Below are 24,218 nucleotides of genomic sequence, written 5' to 3' on the forward strand. Positions count from 1 at the left end.
CTCCAGGATTTTCACAGAATCCTAGAGGCAAATCCTTCACTCCAGGCACAAACTCATAATTTGGCGTAGTGGTAAAGCTGGCGGTAACAAAGTTACCGCGTTGGCGTTAACAAAGTTACTGCTAACTTTACCACTTACTGTCAAACTCGTAATGAGGCCCACAGTTCTTTTCCCCATCAAACAAAATGTCAGACAGGGTGAGCACCATGATCCCCATTTCACTGAGGTTGGATTTCTCAACAGCCTGGAGCAAAACAATACTGATGACAGCAGAAGATGTCAATAACTATTCTGTTGTATCTTTGTGTTGTTTATTGCTAGGAGGTGTCCTGTCATACCTCAACAAACAGCTGAAACATCTCATCGGTCACCTTGACTTTTCTCTTGGCATCTGTTTCATAGGACATAGTGTGGCCCACAGGGCTGTTTTCCTGCGTCACAATGAGCTGGTGAGAAGCGTTGCAGCACTGCGCCAGCCTTCTTCTGTGGGGAATGAAGAGCAGGGTTAATAGGCATGCGTAGTAAATTTTACATGTTTGTGAAACGTAGAGAGAGATAGACAAATCTACGGTCAGAACGGTTACTATTGATTGGGCCTCATTATAAGTGCTGCGGTAAGGCAACAACGCTGTCGGTAGTGCTACCGGCGCGTTTGGTACCTCGCCGCAACATTACGAGTTCTGCTCGCGGGGGCCGCTCTGCACGCCTGGTCAGACCAGACATGCAGAGCGGCACCCGCGAGCCGTACCAGATGGTAGCAACGGCTCCGTTATTAACGGGACTGTTGTTACCATCCTCCCCATTCCCATTGAGCCCTATGGGGGCTCAAATGGGAATGGGGACGTACTCGTACTGGGTCTGGTCCCGTGAATAGGAATTACTGGGCCCGCAAAGGTCGGAATGGCCCGGTAATTCCCATTTTTCGCGACCCAGACCCGAGTTTGGGGGTAGCCATGCCGGTAAAAACGGTATGGCTACCTCCAAACTCATAATGAGGCCTATTGTGCTGAGCTCGTCCTTGCTAAGCTCGACTACAGTAGCACAATACTTGCTGGACACCCCAAAACGCTTGACCCTCTGCAAGCATAAAGAATACAGCAGCAAGACTCATTCTACATTCACCCAACTTCTCACACCTCGCCCCAGCTCTCTCCCAGCTTCACTGCCTCCCCATATCGCAGAGAATTGCTTTCAAGAGACTCTGCATTGGGTGGCATGACCAGGAGCTGCATGAGCAAGACGTGAGTGCTCGGAGCTCTGCTCCCTCGCCAGCTAAAATCCTACTAGATCCTGCTGAACACTTCAGACCCCCCCAACCCTTGGGAGTTGTAATAATGAGATGCAACATACCAGAGCACTTGCTACATTCAAATCGGTGACGTGGGGCAGAAGAAATTGCAGGAAGTCAGCCCACTGCATCATTTTGGCTGGTGGCAAACACACATAGCGGCCCTAATGGAAGTGGGCTCTTGATGGTGCCCTCTGAGGGCTTGGGTGGGCCAGCTGTCCCATGCATCCAGTATGCGGAAAGCTCACAGAAACTGGGCTAACCACCAACACGCCACTTATACCTTTTAAGCGCCCAGAGCATAATCAGAATTCCTAGTCCGGTTGACCCAGGGGCATGGCGTCACAGTGGACTGAGTATGGACTAAGGTCTATGCTTGGCCACCCCCTTTGAATGGCGGGTGCGGAAGTAGACAGTGTCCCACGACTGGTGGTGCAATCATCCTGAGGGGCCGGCCCAGACACCGGGGCTCCTTTGCCCGAAGTTGGTGATACTAGGGACAAGTCAAGAAGACGCAAGTACCCAAGGCAACGGAGGATGAGAGGTGCCACCCCACTGATCTGCTGCCATGGTGAAGGACCAACAGCAGCAGAAGTTAGAGCAATGCTTGGGCAGAAAAGGTGGACATCCCAAGCAGGGCCCGCCACAGAGGAACAAACCTGGTGGGGCAACAAGGCCTGTCTGCATTATTACCATAGAGCAATTAATGGTGGCAATTCAATACTCACAAACCTCCCTTGAAAATAAGGTGCAAACAGTTGGGGTTGAAGTGTCCCTGGTCTGGACTGATCCCAGGGAAGTCAGCGGGAGAGTTACGGAGGTTAAAGATACGATGAGTGCAAAGGAAGACAAGGTTGCAGTACTGAAGGCCAGATTCAATGGCCTCACACCGGCTTCAAGGCTCCTGGAAGGAAGGGTGGAGGATGCAGAGGGGGGTTCCCACAGAATCAACATCCAAATTCTCGGTATGACAGAAGCAGATGAAGGTCGAAGCATGGAACTGTTTTAAAGGCGCTCTTTGTGAACACTCTGAAAATACGGGGGCTATTGAAATGGTTTTCAGTTGAAAGGGCGCATAGGGGGCCTGGCAAGAAACCCCCAGTTGGTGCGCCAGTAAGACCAATTGCGGGCAAACGCCTCAACGTTTGTGACAGAGATGCTAGGATACCATAACAAATTCAGCGTACAAAGTGGGTAATGCTAAAATGATGATCTTCCCTGACTTTACCGAGGAGGTAGAGAACCAGCTCAGGTCTTATGACGTTGTACGACGGAAGCGGGGAGAGAGAAGGGTTACAAATACATGATGTTCTACCCTGCTAACCTCAAGGTGCTGGTTGATGGACATGCCTTCTTTTTTCACAGTACGCATGAAGCTGGGGACTGGTTGGAAGGAGAACAACCAAACAGGTCTGATACATCTGAAGGGTCAGGAGACGGATGACCGAGTGGGTCAGGTCTTCATGATTCAACAGCACCTACCCCAATCCCCACCGGAAGAGTCCTTGTGGGTCCAGACGGTGCCTTGCAGCTAAAAGGCTGGTCCTCCATGACTTGCTGGAGAAGGGGTATGCCCACCTCACCCGAAGTGGGTGTCATTTATGTAGAATGTTCCTTATATGGGCAGGCAGGGGGATGCTCCAGGGACCTCTGTGGAGGTACATCTCACTCTCCCTGATACAGTTATCACTAGTTCACAGTTGATGTTGGGCGACAGATACACTATGTTCACAGGCTGTATGGGGTAGGGGGTTACGGTTGGGGATGGGGTGGTTATTGTAGTTTATTTTATGTTTTCACAGCACTGACGTTTACTGGTCAAGGATTGAGCTCTATATTGGGCCATACCCGCAGTCGCTAGGCATATGAGACAGTTACAGCCCTCTCTTAAATTGGTGGAAGGGTTGACGCCAAAGCTCAGAAAATTGATTGTATGTCGTGAAATGTTAATGGCCTTTTTGACAAAATCAATAGATAAACTGTGTTACAAATTTTGAACAGGCATAAGCCCACCTTTGCATTCCTTCAAGAGACACACCTCATGGGTACGGAATGTGGATTTTTTAAATGATCTAACTACCCAGTTCAGGCACATGTGGGATTCATAAGGAGTTCCGGGGGGGGTTCTGGTGCTTATCCAGAAACATGTACATTTTAGGATCACAACAGTGGTCCGCGACACTGAGGGAGGTATATCCTAATAGCGGGAACATTTGGGGAGATGACCCTGTGGATACTTAATGTGTTTGCCCCTTTGCCACTAAAGATACAGGGACTATTCGTGAAACAGCAAGTAGATCACTGGCTCGTAGGAGGTGACTTTAATGAGGTGATGGATTATGGCTGGTATAGGTTCTCAAATACTGGCGGAGGAGGGGGCCTGAGACGTTCGAAGCTCTGTGCTTTTGTGCTTGCACTGGGCCTGGTAGATGTGTGGCACAATGCACGTTTGTGGAAACGTGGGTATTCCTTCCACCAGGGGCTCACCTCTCCCTTTCAAGGATCGACTACTTCCTTGTCCCTCACTCAGAGGTGCATCTGGCTAGCGATGCTGAGCTGCCATGAGGTGCATCCGAGAATTCCCTGTTGGTGGTGACTATGGGTTTGGTGGGTAGACCTGGTCGTCCCGCATGGAGATTGAATGCATATATTTTGGGCTTCCACGAGGTGGCTAGTAGGCTACATGATTAAAACACTATTTTGAATTGAACGTAACCTCAGCGGGAAGTCCTGCAACACTCTGGTAAGGCTAAAAGACAGTTATTCGAGGGGAAGCAATCACTGTCCTCGGCGCTAGGGAAAAAGAGAGGTCAGCCAAGGTGGTTGAGATGGAACTGCAGATATTGCAATTAGAACAACAATTCCTGGTGGACCGGCCGCAGACCAAGCAACGACAGCTGCTTCAGCCTAGAGACTCATATTGCACCCATGCAGCGGATGCCGCAAGGCAGGCATAACTGGCGTCGCGAACCAGGGCATATGAGACAGGGGACAAAGCAGGTGAACTGCTGGCGTGGCAGCAGGAGTGTAAGGCACCAATTAGATATGTAGGCAAGATCACAAAAGTGACCAGGAGGAGTGACGATGTGTGCGAGGTATTCGAGAACTACTATAAGTGTTTATACGCAATCCCTGCTACACACAGGGCCCCAACATATTCCTAATGTTGGTGGATATTCCTCTCCCACACATCACAGATATGCAGAAGGAGGCTTTGGAGGCTGAGATCACACAGGAGGAAATTGAGGCTGCAATATCGTCGATTCAATCAGGTAAAATGCTGGGACCCAACGGCTTTCCGGTGTTGGGAAGGGGGCATCCCCATCACACCCCCCCCTAAGCGCTTTAGAGTGCGGAAGATGCATTTGAAGCACTATGATGGGCCAAGGGGGAGTGGGAATGGTGAAAGGACCACCTCCCAATATAGAGGACCCCACTTCAATATAATCAGAAATAATCAACCCACATAGTATAGCGCAGGGCGCAAGAAACATTGCCATTTTGCGCAGATGTTAGTAATCATAGTTAGGAGACAAGGCCTGCATGGTGAGCGCGGCACTGCACTGCATGCACTAAGTCCCAAATTGCAAGACAAGGGAAATCTCCAGCCATGCCTGAGGTCCCATGATGACAGCCCCCAACCATCACAAAGTCCATTCAACAGGGGTGCAGAGATGTTTTTTAACTGAGAGGAATGTGCCCTGCAAGCCCACAATCAGATACCGGCTCCTGGTGGGCATGTTATCTCACACTGGCCAAAGTATGACCCAGGTCAATCCCAGGTGGCCACAAGTTATAGGCCATATAACTGACTGAGCCCCAAGACCCTTGAGTTCCATGGCACCAGGTAACCTTCGACCACCAACCCTAATGTAACCAGTCTTGAATGATCAAAGAATACGGACATTGCATGTCTTATGGACCACAAGCGTATGATTTGTATGATTTGTATTGCAAGGTGCTGGGAGGGATAGAAAGGTGTGTGTGGAGGTCAGAGTGCCCCAGAACCTCCTTTGAGCCAGCCTTAAAATCTGTCAGGTGCACAGTATAATGACAAAGTAGCATTGTGTTAGGAACGTAGTTAATTCGTTCTCTGACCTTCGTCGTGAGAAGAAGATGATCTCTGCAGTACCCGCGTGATGGAAGACGGACAGACTGGGCTGGAACCAATGACCTGGCATCTTTTATGGAGCAGGCGGATCATGTATAGGCGCACACCAACCAACCGCGCAGGTTTCTTCTGTATATGTTGCGTCATCCATGACAATGTTTTTCTTTATAAGATTCTGCTTGTACTACTTTTCGGCAGAACGTTCTTTGCTGTTGCTCTTACCTCTGTGTGAGATTAAAAGTTGTCATCCTTACAATATCGACTAGGGCTTTTCTTCCCTAGTGGGTTGTATTCTCTCGGGGTGAGCGTTCCGGGGCGTACATTCACCGGCAGAGCTGTGGAAAAGGTTGTACGATAGAATTCCAGGGCCGATGCTGTCCAGGTTTCAGAATAGTAAGAACAAGGGTATACTGCCCCCAGACCTCAGGCAAATGACAGTAATCGTGATACTGAAAAAAGGACAAGTCCTATCTCGCTCCTCAATATGGAGACTAAAGTGTTCCCAAAAATACTGGCTATGAGGCTTAATATGTTCCTACCAGCATTGATCCACCACCACCAAAAACGATTTTTTGCTGGACAGAGCGGCCCGAATGAATTTTTGCAGGCTCCAAGCAACTCTTGAGATGGCTGACCGTATCCTGGCAGTGGTAACCATTGACTTTGAGAAAGCCTTGGACTCAGTGTACTGGGAGTTCATTTTGGCAGTGCTGGAGGGCATGGGTTTTGGACCGTTATTTATTTATTTAATTTTTTTTTTACAGTGGATCAAATTACTGTATGTAACAACCCTGGTGAATATTTGGGTAAATGGGGTGACTTCAGGTAGCTTTCAGTTAGAGAGGGGAACAAGACAAGGTTGCTGCTCTCCCTGCTCTGTTCATCTTGGCCATGGAACCCATGGCAATTGGGCTCCGAGGTGACCCTCTTATGAGGGGCTTAGGTTGGCCAGCGGGACACGAAGATTGTGTCTCATTATACGCAGACGATCTGCTATTGTACCCAGGGGAACCCCAAAGGTCAATCCCATGGATAATGGAATTACGATGGATATATGGTGGGCACAGTGGCCTTAAGGTAAATTGAGATATGTCTATTATTTTCCCAGTCAGTTCGTTTAAATACTTGGGCATTCATATTTGCTGAGATTCGTACACCTTGCTCAAACGCAATTTGACTCCAATATCCGATAGATTTATTACCGAAGCCAAATTCTGGTTGGCTCTCCCCCTGTCCATATTGGGCAGAGCAGCGATGTCCAAAATGATGACATTGCCTAGATAGTTGTACGTTCCTCTCCAATACCCCTGTCATGATCCCAGAGAGTGAGATCCGGACCATTCAAAGAGCTCTGAGGAAACTGCTATGGCGGGCTTCCCAACCGTGGATTGCCCTGCGTTTTCTGTACAATTCAGTGTTGGAGGGAGGTTTTCTTCTTCGGAACCGCCAGAAATATTACTGGGCCACACCAGCTTGTGATCATGAACAAATGGTTACAGGGGGATTCGTCCCGCCCACGTGTTCAATTGGAATGGGCGTGCATAGTACTTGCAGACAGGGGTGGGGGGCAAGGCAGCTAGTATGCCCATAATTTCACAACAGGTGGTATGGGCTGGAGAAAGACGAGAACAGAGATAGGCTGGGCTGGAGTAGTGACCCTTCCAGTCGCTTTATGGAATAACAAGGATATGTCCGAACTGGGTAAGCTGGGCTTTGCACCTCTATGGTTTGGTAAAAATATACAGGTGGTGGGATATGTACTTCTAGAAGGGTGCCTGTGGTCCTTTTCTGGGATTCAACAAGTTGCGAGTTGACAAAATCAAACTCTTCTCACTACACTCAATTCAGACACGCTATGTGGTCGCGGTTCCATGGGAAGTATGACTGCTCTGAGCAGTCCCCAGTGGAAGCCAATGCATATACTGATTTGCTGGTCAAGAAGGCAATCTCCACCTTATACCAGAGTCTCTCTAGTTTTACTGTGCACCCCCTGACCAAAGTATATACAATCTATGTACATCCCTTGTCCCCCCAATGCATAGCAATGTTCCTCTTGGGCACTATCAATGCGTTCGCAATGGATGGCTTCTCGTACTGAGAATAAGCTGTATCGCCACATATGCCCAGCAACAACAGTACTGGTGCTGCGGGTACCGGCTCAGACACCATCTTGGAGATTTTATATAAGCATGTGGTAAAATAAGTGGGGCTATTTATCAACTATTTATGCAGTGCAGAAAAACCTGTAAAAGATTCATACTCAGGGACGTCATTTAGGGGTCGCCAGAGGTCGCAACTGCGACCTCTTTGGTCTCCCCTGTGACCTCTAAACATTTTTTTAAAAAACTTTTTTTTTGTAATGCAAGCTCATGGGCTGTGGCCAGCACAATGTGGCGCTTTACTTCTGGAGTGGCTGGCTTTCTTGTTCAGGCCCATTAAAAAAAAAGAAGAAAATAAGAACAGGAGGGGGCGTGGCTACATGGCCACGTAGGAAGTGGCGTTTCCCATGGGCTCCTGCTGATCCAATCACAATCCTTGAAAAACACGGCACATGAGATGAGCAGCGGAGCTTCATTCCAAACCCAAGGACACATGAACCTATTGGGAACACAACGGTAGCATGTCCGTGAAAATCCGACATGCAGTGAACAATTTCTGGGGATTTGAAATCCGGAGATGGTAAGCCGTAAGAAACTAAGATGGCGTCGTGAGAACAAAGGAGGGAACAGCAATAAAATGTGCAGCTGATCAAGTAAACAACAGGCGTTTTGCTGCTGTCCACCCACGGGACACCGCCAAAGGCAGCATTGGAGCGGTGACTTGCGGCCCCAGATTGTGTGCAGTACGTGGGAAGAGCAGTGACCGCGAAGTGCGGTCCGGAATGAAGCCGCGATGTGTACCGGCAAACCCTGTCCCTACTGAGTCACCGAGCCACAAGTAGAACTGAGGCGAGGGGCCGCAGTGAAAGTGGCAGAAACTATCGGAGGCTCGCACATGCTAACGCAATATCTGAAGCGAGGAGCAGTGGCACATGGAACGCCTCAGTGAGGGGGCGCTACACTAGCAAATGTCAGGATCCCTTGAGCATCAGTGACCGTATACATTGTAGCCAGCACAAACTGCAGGAGTACTGATCAAAGCACTGAAGGAGCGGCGCACAGAGCCAGCGCTGGGCAGATGGAGGTGCTGGGAACAAAGCAGAAACACTACGCGGATACGGACACAGGGGCCCCAGAGAGACACTGGCGAGGCTGCCTGTGAATGCAACACAAGTACTGTTTGGTCTGAGTGCATGGTGACCACAAGCCGGTGCAGCGTGTGGGCAGGAGGCGGACTGAAAGTATGGATGAAGCAGTCAAAACGCCTGAGGTGACCAGAAGGTCCATATGAGTGCACACAAGAGCAGTCAGACAAGCAGAGTCTGCAAACTGGAAGGATACATGAGTGCACACAGGGGCTGGGCAGCAATCAACGGACGGATAAGGATACCGGAGAGGAAGGCAAACAGTGTTGGAGAGGTGCTGGTACCCCAAAGAATTCCTGATCGGGTGTCGGAACAGGGAGCTGCGACTGGATCCGGAGGGGGGATGCACATGGTGCTATGTAGCTCCAGTCGAGCATAATGTGGCGAGATAATAAAACGAAACCCCTGAACGAGAATAACTGAAGAGCGGATAAGGCGCATATGAGCCGTGCAGTAGGAGCCTGCAGATCCCTTTTGAAACAGAGCAGCGGGCGGCGAGAAAGTTGCACCCGCCCGCAACAGCAGAAGGACCCAAGCAGTGAGACACGGTGCAAGCCGATAAGTCAAGAAGCATTCTGCCAAAGGACGGAAACACCCAGCCACCATCATAATACTGCAGGTGATCAATGGCGAATGCTGACACCTAAGTAGTGCCATCTCACAGTGTAACACAAACGCAGAGCTGACTGAGGGCGGAGATAAAGGTGCACGCATTAGAATCACTGGCTGACCCAAAGAAGATTGGGTGGAGAACAAAACGGTGGCGGACACACCACTAGAGAAACAGCGCACTTCCTTGACAGTACACCTAGGAATACATCCCAAGAGCTGTGGAAGGCGAGCTGAGGGCAAGGCATTTCTCGCTAGTAGCTGGCGGCGACAGAAACCTGACGTCAAAGTTGCCCAAATCCAAAAGCAAACAACCCACCATTGAGGAGTATGCCAAACAGTCACAAGCAACAGAAGGAGCTGGTGGGAAGGAACAAAGCTCTAAAGAACAGGACAGGACAGCACTCAACAGCCAACAGATATTGGACACCATAGCTTAACTGAAAACATTGATGGGAAGCAGGATGGACACAGCCATCCCAGACCTAAGGTCTGCTCTGGAGTCTAAAATCGACGCTGTGAGCATCGATGTAAACCCGCTTCGGCAAGATGTACGTGCACTGGTGGAGCGCACAGGAACCCTAGAGAAAGAAGTGAAAGACAACGCAAGTTCATGCAAGACCAACGCGACGGACGTCCACGTGCTACAACAACAAGTGCGGAATATTGAAAATAGAGCTGAGGAAGCGGAAGGCAGGGCTCGCAGAAACAACGTGCGCATTGTAGGAAGAGGGATCAGACGCGACAAACTACATCGAGAACATGTTGCTACAGGAGATAACGGGTGGAGCATTAAGTCAAGGGTTCACAGTGGAAAGAGCACACAAAGCCTTGACAAGGAAACCGCCACCAGGCACCCCACCACGACCGATTATTGCAAAGATCTTGAACTACAAGGACAGAGAGAAAGTCCTGGAACACTTTCGGAAGGGAGGAACAATAAGCAGAGCATCAACAATGGTCACAATATATCCAGACTACACACTCATGGTACAAAGGCAATGCCTGAACTATGTGGCAGTGAAGAGGAGAATGAGAGAGGCAGGATATAGATACATGCTGTTATAGCCAGCAAAGATGAAGGTGCTCCTAAAGAACAAAGCCCTATTCTTCGACTTACCAGAAGAAGTGGCGACATGGCTGGATTCGAGGAATTGCCCAGCAGGATCGGCTGACCAGAATGGGAGCGAAACAGAGATGTGAACTGGAGCTTTTGATACGTTGCATGGAGACATCAGACGGATGTATGGAGGGACCAGCATGTCACAGAAATCGACATTGGGACTAGATTATATTGCGGATTGTATGGAGAGTTGCAGGCTCAGAGGATGGAGCATATACTGCAATAAGCTGTCAGCGCAAAGCAGGAGGTAATACCAGGAGACACACTACCAACCCCCTAGAGGTAGTTTAGTTCGGATACTCTAGAGTAGTATCCCCCTGCAGAGCACCGGGTATCGGTTATACCGAGGGAAGGGCTAGATGCAGGGTAGCCTGAGATCCAGAGATGGAGCTGGGCAACTGTTTGGGAAGTTCGGGGAGGAGAGGGCGACAGTTGGGGCTACAGTTGGGAACGGGAAGGGAGGAGGGTGGGCATGGAACGGGAGGATGTGCTGTGATTTTGATTAGGGAACAAGCTTACACCCAAGCGCTGCAGTGCGGAACACAAGGGACAGAGAGGAAGCGGAAGACGGGGAGGGACAATGGAGGGGACTGGATATGGCCAAAATATGGGGGACCTTAAGATAATTACCTGGAATGTCAGGGGGCTCAATAGTTGCCTGAAGAGGAATAAGATTATGATGTATTTGAGAAGGCAGAAAATAGATATAGCCCTAATACAGTAAACACATCTTATGAGAGAGAAACAAGAGGTGATACAGAGGAAAGGGAAGGGGACCATCGTAGGAGCAATGTATTCAGCTTATGCCAGAGGAGTGATCACTTGGGTGGCACCACATGTCCCGTTCCAGTTGCTACATACCATAATAGGGGCGGATGGGAGGATGGTGGCAATAAGGGGATTGATAGAAAACAGAGAAATATGCATTATCAATACATATGCCCCGAATCAAGACACAGTGGCTTACTTCAAGACCCTATATAGCAAAAATGAGACCATACCTGGGGGGGGGTGATATGGGGAGGTGTCTTTAACTGCACATTAGACCCAAGGGTAGACATATCAGACAAACCCACCCCCGCAGCCAAAACTCTAAAGACCCTGTTGGTAGACCTCCGGCTAGAGGACATGTGGAGGCTGCACCACCCACATGACAGACAGTATTCGCACTACTCTGCCCCACAGAACCTGTACACACGACTAGACTATATGTTTGCCTCACAGGCGCTGACGGCGGAAATAGTGCAATCAGAGTACACAGCAAGGGTCCTTTCGGACCACTCGCCATTGGTCCTAATATGGCAATATCTGCCTCCAAGGGATAGGATCCCAAAGTGGCGACTCAGAGCTGAAGCGTTGAAAGACACAGTGTTCAGGGAGGACCTGAGAGAAGAAATCATAGAATACTTTGAAAACAACACTGGGAGTGTTGAATCAGCTGGCACTCTATGGGAAGCATTTAAGGTAGTGATGAGAGGATCAGCTATAGCTAAATCCAAAGGGCTACAGGGTGGCATACTAAGGGAATTAGACAGAGGCAGGAGACAGGGGCGAAACTAGAGACAGTTTTGGGAAATGGAGGTAACTCCCGGGAGGATGCCGAAACCATAAACCAATTGCAGCAGGAATGCGCAGGGCACTGGGAGAGATTGTGCAATCTTAGCTATAAGAAATATATAGAGAGGCAACACGCTGGGGGAGACAAGCCGGGGAGATTGCTAGCATGGTTATATAAAAGCGAGACCCCCAGACCAACGATTAGAGCAGTAATGGGGGAGAGGGGACAAATGTTGGATACCCAAGAGTGCGTGAATGGAGAGTTCCTTGAATTCTATAAACGACTGTATGGGGACGTAAGAGGGAGTGAAAATAGTGAGATAATGGAATCATTAGAGGATATTGGCCTGCCAAAAATAAGTGCTGAAGAGCGTGAGGTCCTAGATGCCCCAATCACATTGGGAGAATTAGAAGCGATGGTTGAGCAACTACCCATCAGCAAGACCCCGGGAGCGGATGGACTCCCCAGTGAGTTTTACAAAATGTATAGGAAAGAAGTGCTCCCCTCGCTGCTTGTGATGTTAAACGAAGCATTTGAAATAGGAACGCTCACAGAGTCCTTGAGAGAGGTGATCATCATCCCACTTCCCAAACCAAATAAGTCAAGCACAGACTGTGGGTTTTATAGACTGCTGTCGATGCTGAACCAGGACAGCAAGATACTCACGGCTGTGTTGGCAAATAGAATGAGACAGGTCATAAGCAGATTAATACACCCTGATCAGTCCGGATATGTCCCGTGCAGAAGCATATCAGACAACCATAGACAACTTCATTGGGTCATAGAGCACACAGTAGGAGACTCGAGCGAGATTGCAATTATATCACTAGATGCTGTGAAGGCCGTTGACTCTGTCAAATGGCCTTGGCTGATGGCTAATCTAAGAGAATATGGGATAGGACCCGGGTTCCTTAAGAGGGTGAAATTATTGTACAGTTCACCGCTAGCCAGAGTTAAAATGGGAGCAATCATCTCAGAGAGGTGGCAACTCAGTAGGGGCACCAGACAGGGATGCCCCTGGTCACCGATGTTGTACATCCTAGCATTGTAACCCCTGGCGATATACTTGAGACAACAATACGAGAAAGTTGGGATTTACACAAAAGGCGGACCACATTTAATTTCACTATATGCAGACAACTTGTTACTAACCTGAGATACCCTGAGGAAAATCTTCAATACATTCTGGAAGCCATGGAGCGATTTGCGTTGCTCTCTGGCATTGCCAGATGTTAATCCTAAAAATGTAATCCTTAGAAATTAAGTTAATTTCAGTTACTTTCCAGTTAATCCTAAGAAATCATGTATATTCCCCCTGGGGAGGTATATAGGAGTCCCGCAGGAAAAATTGCCAGTGTTACAAATACCCTGGGAGACCAGCACGTTCAGATACCTGGGGACTGACATTTGTCACACGGCAGAAGCAGAATATAAACATAACACAGAGAAAGCGGTAGTGAACATCGAAAATAGCACGAGGTTCTGGACTAAACTCCCCTTGGCCATCATGGGGAGGGGGGCGCTGTTGAAGATGGTCGTATTGGCTAGATTACTACATTTTTTTGGGAACTTACCATATAAGATACCAAAGCGCTTTTTTGTCAAACTCCAGAACATATGCAGGGGCTTTATTTGGCATGGAACTAGGAAGAGAATTGCCCTGTGGAAATTATAGAACACGTACGATAAAGGGGTATAAAACTGCCCAATTTTGAGATCTATTACTTAGCCAGTGAACTGCAATACGTAGCCAAATGGTTAATGGAAGACTCAACATAAGAGTCCAGACTGTTGAGATCGGAGTGTGCCCTCTTTTTTTAAAAAGAAATGATATGGCTGCCCAAACCCGAGCTAAAAGAGCGCCCGGGGATGCTGGAATTGGGATGGAAGATATGACGCAAAGCTTGTCAGGTCATGGAGAAACCGACCCTGTGTTCTCCGCAAGTGCTGCTAGCAGCATTGACGGGAGGAGACGTGCAACTGAGGAAGACTATTCGTAGGCACTGGGAACCGGTAGGGATCGCGACAGTGGGAGACATATGGCAAGTGGGGGAAGTAAAGGAATTTGGCGGGCTGGCGGATGAAACCGGTTTACCCGTAGGACAGTATATCACTTATACTAGGCTGGTACGGCGATCAGGGACACATGGTCTGAAATAACACTGGTAGACAAACCTGACACGTCCATAGAAACGATATACGATATAGCAGAGGGGGGGGCATGAGGTTTCTAGAATCTATGAGCTGCTGATGTCCAGGGTGGGGAAGGAAGTGACCCAATTAAGACAAGATTGGGAAGAGGAACCCGGGGAACTCATGAGTGATGGGCTATGGGAGCGGGCTCAAGGATACCATACAAAAAGTGTCTAGGAACGCAAGGATAGCCCGGTTTAAGAATGCTGAACAACAAACATGCCCCAAATGTGGAGAAGAAAACGCAGGGATGACACATATGTTTTGGGCATGTCCAGAAATTGGGAAGTTCTGGGGTGAAGTAGCCCACCGATTAAATGAGAAAGGGGTCAAGCTAAATGTTGAATCAGTGTGGGCATGCATGGTAGGTGGGTTCCCTAGACAGCGCCAACTTAAACATGTGAGCAAATTAAAAGACTTAGCATATATACTTGCCAAACGCAGGATTGCCATGGGGTGGAAAGCATGTAACAGACCGAGCATCGAAGTTTGGTGGAGTGATCTCCAGAAATGGACCGAAGCCGAAACAGCAGTATGGCATGAAGTGGTCCGTAGGGGAGGGGAGGAGGAAGCAGAAACCCTGACGGCCTGGAAACACTTAGTGGCCACATTGTATGGGTCCACCCAGGACTGTTTAAGTGATCAGGAGACCTCTGAGAATACAGAAGGGGAGGATCATCCGGAGAGAAGAGAAGCAGGAAGCTAGTGGTAGTAGGCTTGAGTTGGGGGGAGGTAAAGGGTAAGCGGTAGATACTTAACGATATGTACATGATGTTAAAGTATTATGATTAAGTACTGCTGGTTTTGTTGAATGTTGTTTGTTTGTTGAAAAAAAACAATAGAATTGTTTTAAAAAATAAAAATAAATAAGAAACAGAACAGGAGTTCCACAAGTCTAACACTTTCAGCACTGACCCTAAATGAGAAAGAATAGGAATACCAAATAATGTGTCTTTCTGGAATTCTATACTGTAATTGCTAGACTCATTAAAGGTTTATTTCAGGCACACTTCAGGGGGTGAGTCACTGATTTAGTCTGTTCTTAAACGCCTCAATTCAGCCTTTCATCCTTCTGTGGTCGATAAATGATTACCAACATAGGTTGGGTGATATTGGGTGTATATTTTTTCTAGATAAAGCGCTCAAGCGTAAGTGTTATATAATAACACATCATTATCATTTGGGCATGGACGTCTGCTTGCATACACAGTAATTTGGTAATATGGGCCTATACACACTGATCTTAATGATACATATGGTGATCAATTCTTGTATGAAATGTACATCACATTATAGTGATATTGTAACCATATTTTTCATAGTGTATAATGCTATGTGATGCCACTTCCTGTTTTGTCAACGGTGAAAGGTTGTGTTCCATCGTTTCCCGCGATACCACTTCAGGGTGGGGTCAAATGACGTCACTTCCTGTGATGTCATCAGAGTTCAAGGGTCGTGTGACGTCACTTCCGCTACAACTGGCATTTTGGTGAAATGACATCCCTGTTCATACTTTAACCATGGTTTTAATCTCTGTAAAATATGTTTAGAGTTGAGCAATGCTGTGTTTATATCTCTATTGCATTTATCTGCCTTACAGATGAAGAATGAATTAAAACAAGTCACCTTACATGGCACCTGCTGTTTCTCCCTGTCAATACGTCCCTATTCCACAGCATTGTTCCTTTTGCCACGTCTTCCCAAAGACAGTATAGAGACCCCGGGCAAATGAGCCACCAAACTTCCCAGATTCCACACTCTCAAGCTCCTCATTCATCAACATTACATTGAGAACTAACTTAAAATTCTCCAAACCTGGCTTGGAAACACAACCCAGTTATCACGAGGCTTTGGGACACACCCGCCTTCTTCTCCTGTTGCAGGACAATGGAGCACCCAATAGGACTGGAGTGCACCCATGCTATCACAAAACATTATTTCCCTGATGCCCCCCTCCCTCCCTCCCAGCGATCGTGCCATCTAGATCTTCCTCTTATAGTCCCCTCCTGCCTCGGCGCTCTGATACTATTTGGTCAGTAATTTGGCTCAGTAGAAAATGAATATTAACAAAACATAACAGCTAAGGTATACCATAGCAGCTTTTGACAGAATTCCAAGATTGAAATTAAGGCTTTTTCCATGAAGACTTTGAAACTAGTGTCCATGCTCATCCAATGAGACCTGATGCTGCCACTCACAGGTAAACACCTCTTTGAAGCGCAATGCTTGAGTACACTCAACACACAGGGGAGCTCATTTTCGATAGTAGCGTAACGTGAATGAAAGGCATAAAAGCCTTGAGGAAGGCTTTTATGCCTTTCATTCACACCACATTTTCAATCATTTGTATGGCAGAGAGGAGGGGCGGAACGCAACTTGAGCTTCCGCCGCTTTCCTTCCTCTCTGCCATACAAATGTTCCAGCATTTGTGCCGGCATGGATTTTCATGCTGGTGCGAATGCTGGAGATCCCTATTGGGCCCACCAGCTTTATGTACCAGCATAAAGCAGGCAGCCCCCATAAGGATTGATTGTAAGTTCTGCCTGCCATACAAGCATGGCAGGCAGCGTTTACAATTATAATTAAACACTGCTCGCCATGAGAGCATATCAGACCGCATTTACACACTTTGCACAGCAGAGTGCATAAGTGCAGGATAAAAGGCCGCCTTTTGCCCTGCACATTTGCACACACCAAAATTTGGCAGCTGTGACATTCCTACATTGCAGTGCAAACGTAATCGGTCCCTGCTGCCAAATGACGCGGTTTTCCAAAATGAGCCCCAGGGTGCTCTCAAAACGGTGCTCCTCAAAAAGATGAATGTTCCATGTTGGGACGTAGAAAAGGCAATTGAACATGAACAGTCATTGAACAGTATTTTTTTTTAAGCGACAAAGGATAAATATGTTCTTTAACAGGCATAGATGAAGTGTGATCACTTCCATCTCCAAGCTCCCTGCTGCTTGCCTTTGCCCACTATGTCTTGCAATGACTGTGTGTTACCTTCCTTTGTAAAACTGAATGTGTCGGGCTTTCTTACCGGTAACTTCGACGTTGAATACTGCTTCCTATCCAGGGACAACCGCTCAGGTCAAAAACTTTAGTCAATAGTTGTTTTGTTTGAAGCCTAAAACAGTACAAAAACATGCAAGTAAATAACACATTACGAGAAACTGTTACAAAACAACATACAATGGGTGTGGGTTGGTGACTGCATGCATATTGCCATATTAGGCTATTTCCACTCATGCCATGTCAACTTGGGTCCTCAGCTTGGCCCAGTTCAGCTTCTGTCAAGCACCGGTCATACCCATACCTGCCAACTCTTAAGTCTTTCTTTTCCAAGTCCCAGCAGTATTAAAAAAGATTTAAAACTAGCGTAAAAGGAGAGTACCTGCATTAACACTATAGGCTGTGCTCCTTGTTTTTGCAGGTTGAGCTATGGAATGGAAAAAAAAACTGCTCACCCTGCTTCCTACGCTCACCTGCACAATCCAAATGGTTTTCCACCAGTATGTCCTGTTTAGTGCTGGCAGAAAGCCACTGGCCTCCTAAGGAATCCACTTGTTTTTAGCACCTGGTCAAAGCAGACGTGTTCCATAGGAATCGACTGAAAACATGTCCTGCAATTGCTCAAGGAATTTACTTTTCTTGCAAAAAAGTGCGTAAAAAGCATGTTAACTTTTTTGGGCCAAATGTATCGCTTTTGTTTCTGCTTTATAGTGTAAATGATCAAACATGCAAAGAGGGCACCAAAGTGCAAAGAAGTCCAAAGGCAGGCAGTCCCCTCCATGCAATTTTCACTTTTATGGAAATGAGCACTTCAGCAATTTTGAATGCATTTTGGGACATCTTCACCAACGATGTGCTATGGTGGGGAGCAGCCAGCCGTACTACCTTTTTCGAGCCCAAGAGACCACGTTGGAAAACTAAGTTTAAGGCCGCCTATAATTGGAGCACCTGTGGATGGGGTGGAAGAATGCCAGCTAGCCTTCAGTAAAGTGCCCGTACACAACACTGGGCAGTCAACCGATACCTTTCTCAAAACTTAACTGTCTAAGCCATCAGCTGGGCTTCCAAGATAAACCACAATATCGACTCTCTGGCCACCCAGAAGCTAACTCCACATTCAACCATTTTTAACCAGCTGCCCAGAGCCTTTCCCCCGCCTTTGATTCCAAGTCCCAGACCATTTCCCATGCCTTCATTCCCAGTCCCAGACCCTTTCTTCCACCTTCGATTCTCATCCGTGGACTCTTTCTCTCACGTTTGATTCCCATTCCCAGACCGTTTCTCATGCCTTTGATTCCCAGTCACAGACCGTTTCCCATGCATTCATTCCCAGTCCTGGAACATTTCTCATCCCTTTGAGTCCCAATTCCAGGCGGTTAGCCATGCCTTTGATTCCCAGTCCCGGACCCTTTCCCATACCTTTGAATCCCAGTCCCAGACCCTTTCTCATGCCTTTGATTCTCAGTCCTGGTCCCTTTGTCAATTATCATGCCTATTATTCCAAGTCTCTAAACCTTTCTCATGCCTTTGATTCCCAGTCCCAGACCCTTTCTCCTGCCTTTGATTCCCAGTCCGAGATCCTTTCTCCTGCCTTTGATTCTCAGTCCCAGACCCTTTCTCATGCCTTTGATTCCCTATCCGAGACCCTTTCTCATTCATGCCTTTGATTCCCAGTCCTAGACCCTTTCTCCAGTCTTCGATTCCCAGTCCAAGACACTTTCTCCCGTCTTCGATTCCCAGTCCCTGACCCTTCCTCATGCCTTTGATTCTCAGTCCTGGTCCCTTTCTCATGCCTTTGATTCCCAGTCCCAGACCCTTTCTCCTGCCTTTGATTCCCAGTCCCAGATCCTTTCTCCTGCCTTTGATTCTCAGTCCCAGACCCTTTCTCATGCCTTTGATTCCCTATCCCAGACCCTTTCTCATTCATGCCTTTGATTCCCAGTCCCAGACCCTTTCTCCCGTCTTTGATTCCCAGTCCCAGACCCTTTCTCCCGTCTTCGATTCCCAGTCCCTGACCCTTTCTCATGCCTTTGATTCTCAGTCCTTGTCCCTTTGTCCATTATCATGCCTATTATTCCAAGTCTCTAAACCTTTCTCCTGCCTTTGATTCCCAGTCCCAGACCCTTTCTCCTGCCTTTGATTCTCAGTCCCAGACCCTTTCTCATGCCTTTGATTCCCTATCCCAGACCCTTTCTCATTCATGCCTTTGATTCCCAGTCCCAGATCCTTTCTCCAGTCTTCGATTCCCAGTCCAAGACCCTTTCTCCCGTCTTCGATTCCCAGTCCCAGACCCTTTCTCATGCCTTTGATTCCCTATCCCAGACCCTTTCTCATTCATGCCTTTGATTCCCAGTCCCAGACCCTTTCTCCAGTCTTCGATTCCCAGTCCAAGACCCTTTCTCCCGTCTTCGATTCCCAGTCCCTGGCCCTTTCTCATGCCTTTGATTCCCTATCCCAGACCCTTTCTCATTCATGTCTTTGATTCCCAGTCCCAGACCCTTTCTCCAGTCTTCGATTCCCAGTCCAAGACCCTTTCTCCCGTCTTCGATTCCCAGTCCCTGGCCCTTTCTCATGCCTTTGATTCCCTATCCCAGACCCTTTCTCATTCATGCCTTTGATTCCCAGTCCCAGACCCTTTCTCCAGTCTTCGATTCCCAGTCCAAGACCCTTTCTCCTGCCTTTGATTCTCAGTCCCAGACCCTTTCTCATGCCTTTGATTCCCTATCCCAGACCCTTTCTCATTCATGCCTTTGATTCCCAGTCCCAGACCCTTTCTCCAGTCTTCGATTCCCAGTCCCTGACCCTTTCTCATGCCTTTGATTCTCAGTCCCAGACCCTTTCTCATGCCTTTGATTCCCTATCCCAGACCCTTTCTCATTCATGCCTTTGATTCCCAGTCCCAGACCCTTTCTCCAGTCTTCGATTCCCAGTCCAAGACCCTTTCTCCCGTCTTCGATTCCCAGTCCCTGGCCCTTTCTCATGCCTTTGATTCCCTATCCCAGACCCTTTCTCATTCATGCCTTTGATTCCCAGTCCCAGACCCTTTCTCCAGTCTTTGATTCCCAGTCCAAGTCCCTTTCTCCAGTCTTTGATTCCCAGTCCCTGGCCCTTTCTCATGCCTTTGATTCCCTATCACACACCCTTTCTCATTCATGCCTTTGATTCCCAGTCCCAGACCCTTTCTCCAGTCTTCGATTCCCAGTCCCTGACCCTTTCTCATGCCTTTGATTCTCAGTCCGAGACCCTTTCTCATGCCTTTGATTCCCTATCCCAGACCCTTTCTCATTCATGCCTTTGATTCCCAGTCCCAGACCCTTTCTCCAGTCTTCGATTCCCAGTCCAAGACCCTTTCTCCCGTCTTCGATTCCCAGTCCCTGGCCCTTTCTCATGCCTTTGATTCCCTATCCCAGACCCTTTCTCATTCATGCCTTTGATTCCCAGTCCCAGACCCTTTCTCCAGTCTTCGATTCCCAGTCCAAGACCCTTTCTCCTGCCTTTGATTCTCAGTCCCAGACCCTTTCTCATGCCTTTAATTCCCTATCCCAGACCCTTTCTCATTCATGCCTTTGATTCCCAGTCCCAGACCATTTCTCCAGTCTTCGATTCCCAGTCCAAGACCCTTTCTCCCGTCTTCGATTCCCAGTCCCTGGCCCTTTCTCATGCCTTTGATTCCCTATCCCAGACCCTTTCTCATTCATGCCTTTGATTCCCAGTCCCAGACCCTTTCTCCAGTCTTCGATTCCCAGTCCAAGACCCTTTCTCCCGTCTTCGATTCCCAGTCCCTGGCCCTTTCCCATGCCTTTGATTCTCAGTCCCAGACCCTTTCTCCAGTCTTCGATTCCCAGTCCAAGACCCTTTCTCATGCCTTTGATTCCCTATCCCAGACCCTTTCTCATTCATGCCTTTGATTCCCAGTCCCAGACCCTTTCTCCCGTCTTCGATTCCCAGTCCCTGGCCCTTTCTCCCGTCTTCAATTCCCAGTCCCAGACCCTTTCTCCAGTCTTCGATTCCCAGTCCCAGACCCTTTCTCATGCCTTTGATTCCCTATCCCAGACCCTTTCTCATGCCTTTGATTCCCTATCCCAGACCCTTTCTCCCGTCTTCGATTCCCAGTCCCTGGCCCTTTCTCCCGTCTTCGATTCCCAGTCCCTGGCCCTTTCTCCCGTCTTCGATTCCCAGTCCCAGACCCTTTCTCATGCCTTTGATTCCCTATCCCAGACCCTTTCTCATTCATGCCTTTGATTCCCAGTCCCAGACCCTTTCTCCCGTCTTCGATTCCCATTCCCTGGCCCTTTCTCCCGTCTTCGATTCCCAGTCCCAGACCCTTTCTCCTGCCTTTGATTCTCAGTCCCAGACCCTTTCTCATGCCTTTGATTCCCTATCCCAGACCCTTTCTCATTCATGCCTTTGATTCCCAGTCCCAGACCCTTTCTCCAGTCTTCGATTCCCAGTCCAAGACCCTTTCTCCCGTCTTCGATTTCCAGTCCCTGGCCCTTTCTCATGCCTTTGATTCTCAGTCCCTGATGCTCATTTATTTTATTTATTGCATTTGTTGTACACACAAACCCTGGGGCATCACGGCGTACGTTACAGAAGGCTTAGCATCTCTGGTTAGACAGTGAGAGAAAAGTTACAACACAATAGTCAGAAGGGGTCATACATATGAAAACACTGGTTGTTCCAGACCTGGCCGAATACAATTTACAGCAGATTGTTGATGCAGTTACAGATCAGGATGGAATAGGTCTAGGCCTAGTCTTTATTAAAAAGCTTTTAGGAGTTTTTTTTAATTTTGGTTGTGATGGTTGCTTCTCAATGTCACTGGGAGGGAGTTCCAGGTTTTTGGGGCTAGGACCTGAAAGCTCCTCCCCCCTGCCCTCGTGAGTTTGAAACCTGGGACGCAGAGTTGGGAGCTGTTATTAGATCTCAGTGTTCTTGTCAAGGTGTTTGGCGTATCTGTATTAGTAAGGTACATGGGAGCAGTCTTGGCTAAACATTTGTGTGTGTTACACAGAGTTTTGAAGAGGATTCTTGCCTTGATAGGAAGCCATTTCTTTATTGTGAATCTGGTCGAGACTAGTCAACCTTACACAAACCTTTAAAAAAGAATCATAACAAACAATGCAACACATAAATATCATGGTAAAGACCATCTCTAAAAGTAGGAGGAATGTACAAGAAAACCCAGAAATCTGCTTGGCGGATGTGAACAATGTTAGTATTGGACCATGTTATAATGAGCTGATCCAATTATTACATCCTTTCTTTTTTCCTTTTTTTATTAGGATTTGGTTAAAATACAAACCTTTAGCCAATGTATAAACCTTTAGTTATATAGCTTAACCAATAATGATGAATTATAAACTATACACATAACATTTACAAAAGACAAAAATCAGTTTTACACAAAATACAAACATAGCAAAATGTAAGCAATCAATAATTTAGACATGTTAAACATACTTGCTATTTGTTGCATTACCATGTTCTATATATAAAAAGCAGCTCCAATTGGAGCAATGGATTCAGCGCTAAATAAAATACTCCAAAATTGATCGCCAGAAATTGACCTAATATTGTGTAAACATTTCCTGTAACCAGCAAGATAAAAAGCCTGAAGGGCCCAGCACTGAGTCAATAGATGACGTGAAGACTCAATATGGGCATTACATAAACAACAGACTCTATAGCAACGAGCTAGTTTAGTCCATCTACCCGTATGTTCCAAAGTCGGGAGAATATTGAGCCCTAAATACAGCATGAAACGCTGCATGTTAGAATGGAGTAATTTCGTCAAGTAGATACACAAATGACCTTGCTGAAAAGACTACCTAGAATAAATCTGATGCATAGACTTTTTATATAAGGCTTCAATTGTAGCCACCATGACTGCATTAATATGTTTCCTTTTCAAGAGAAGGTAAACATTGGGATGTTTCAGGAGCTCAAGCATATCAATATCAAGGCTGCCTAAATGTGCAAATGCAGAGAATTCAAGTTGCTTGAGAAACGTGTTAGAACTATCCTCCTCATATAATGGGGCCAAACAACTAAAGACATTCTCTGCCTTGAAAGGCATACTACAAATCTCAAGATACAATTTCCACTGCTGATACAGCAATAGTCAACTAATGGATTGGACCCCAAGTTCACAACGGATAGCCTCCACTGGAACAGAAGAAGGAACCCCTAATATGGAACGTAACAGTTGGGACTCCAAAATGTCCATCCATTTGATCATAGATTTCGGGAGTATGGGAGTACCATACAAAATCATGGGAACAATGCTTTTGCAATAAATGTCCACCATTCCCTCCATATTATTACCTCCGTTATGGCGAATAAACTTTCTGATCATGAGTCATTTCTTCTTTGTGTTGAGAACTATATCTTCTCCATACCTTTGTGCCGATGGAATACTATAAAAAGGAACTCCTAGGTATACATATTTATCCACCACTTCCAATACATCCTCACCATAGTGCCACTTAAAATTAGCCTTTGAATTCTTCTTCTTGCCAAATATCACAATTTTGGTTTTGGAACTAATGACAGACAGATCATTAGCCTGAGCATACAGAACTAGGGCATCTAAAGATCTTTGCAGCCCACCTGGTGTACGATCCATAAGGACCATATTGTCAGCATAACCAAGCCAAGGTACTGGGATTGTACCAATGCGGGGAGGGAAATTATGGGTACATTCTTTCTTTACAAAACCGGTGGGGAAGACCAGAAAAGTTACCCTTGGTAATAGAGGATTGTTTGATGATGATTGCCAGGCTTCAAAACAAAGCCTGATAGATTATTTAAAAAACACTGGCCTACTAGATAAAAAAACACTTAAGCACCCTGAGGGTGACTTACAAGCAAGTCCAAGCCCTGAAGAAATCTGAGTATGCACAAGACAAATGTAGCAAACTCTTATCCTGCTGTAACAGGGGTGACCACATAGGTTTTTGGAAATTAATTAGAGGGAGAGATTTGGAAATGGTGGGGTCTGGCCCGTATCATGTCTGCTCGAGACATGTCACCAGCACTTTAGCATCTTATACTGGATTGAACCTGAGGCATATTCTG

The 24,218-nt window shown here is 47.3% G+C and overlaps 1 protein-coding gene across 2 annotated transcripts in view; it reads right to left on the minus strand.

Moving 5' to 3' along the window:
• Nucleotides 1-24,218, minus strand: part of LOC138567210 (alpha-2,8-sialyltransferase 8F-like) — a 364,915-nt gene that overhangs the window by 188,262 nt on the left and 152,435 nt on the right. For both annotated transcript variants that reach the window (XM_069645198.1, XM_069645190.1), the window contains exons 3-4: nt 17,167-17,253; nt 339-483 (exon numbers count right to left, since the gene is read on the minus strand). In XM_069645198.1, coding sequence (XP_069501299.1) covers nt 339-483; nt 17,167-17,253 — 232 coding nt within the window. The remainder of the gene's footprint in view (nt 1-338; nt 484-17,166; nt 17,254-24,218) is intronic.

The sequence above is a fragment of the Ambystoma mexicanum genome, chromosome 1p, assembly GCF_040938575.1.
Source record: "Ambystoma mexicanum isolate Mex_15411 chromosome 1p, UKY_AmexF1_1, whole genome shotgun sequence".
In the NCBI taxonomy this organism is placed as follows: domain Eukaryota; kingdom Metazoa; phylum Chordata; class Amphibia; order Caudata; family Ambystomatidae; genus Ambystoma; species Ambystoma mexicanum.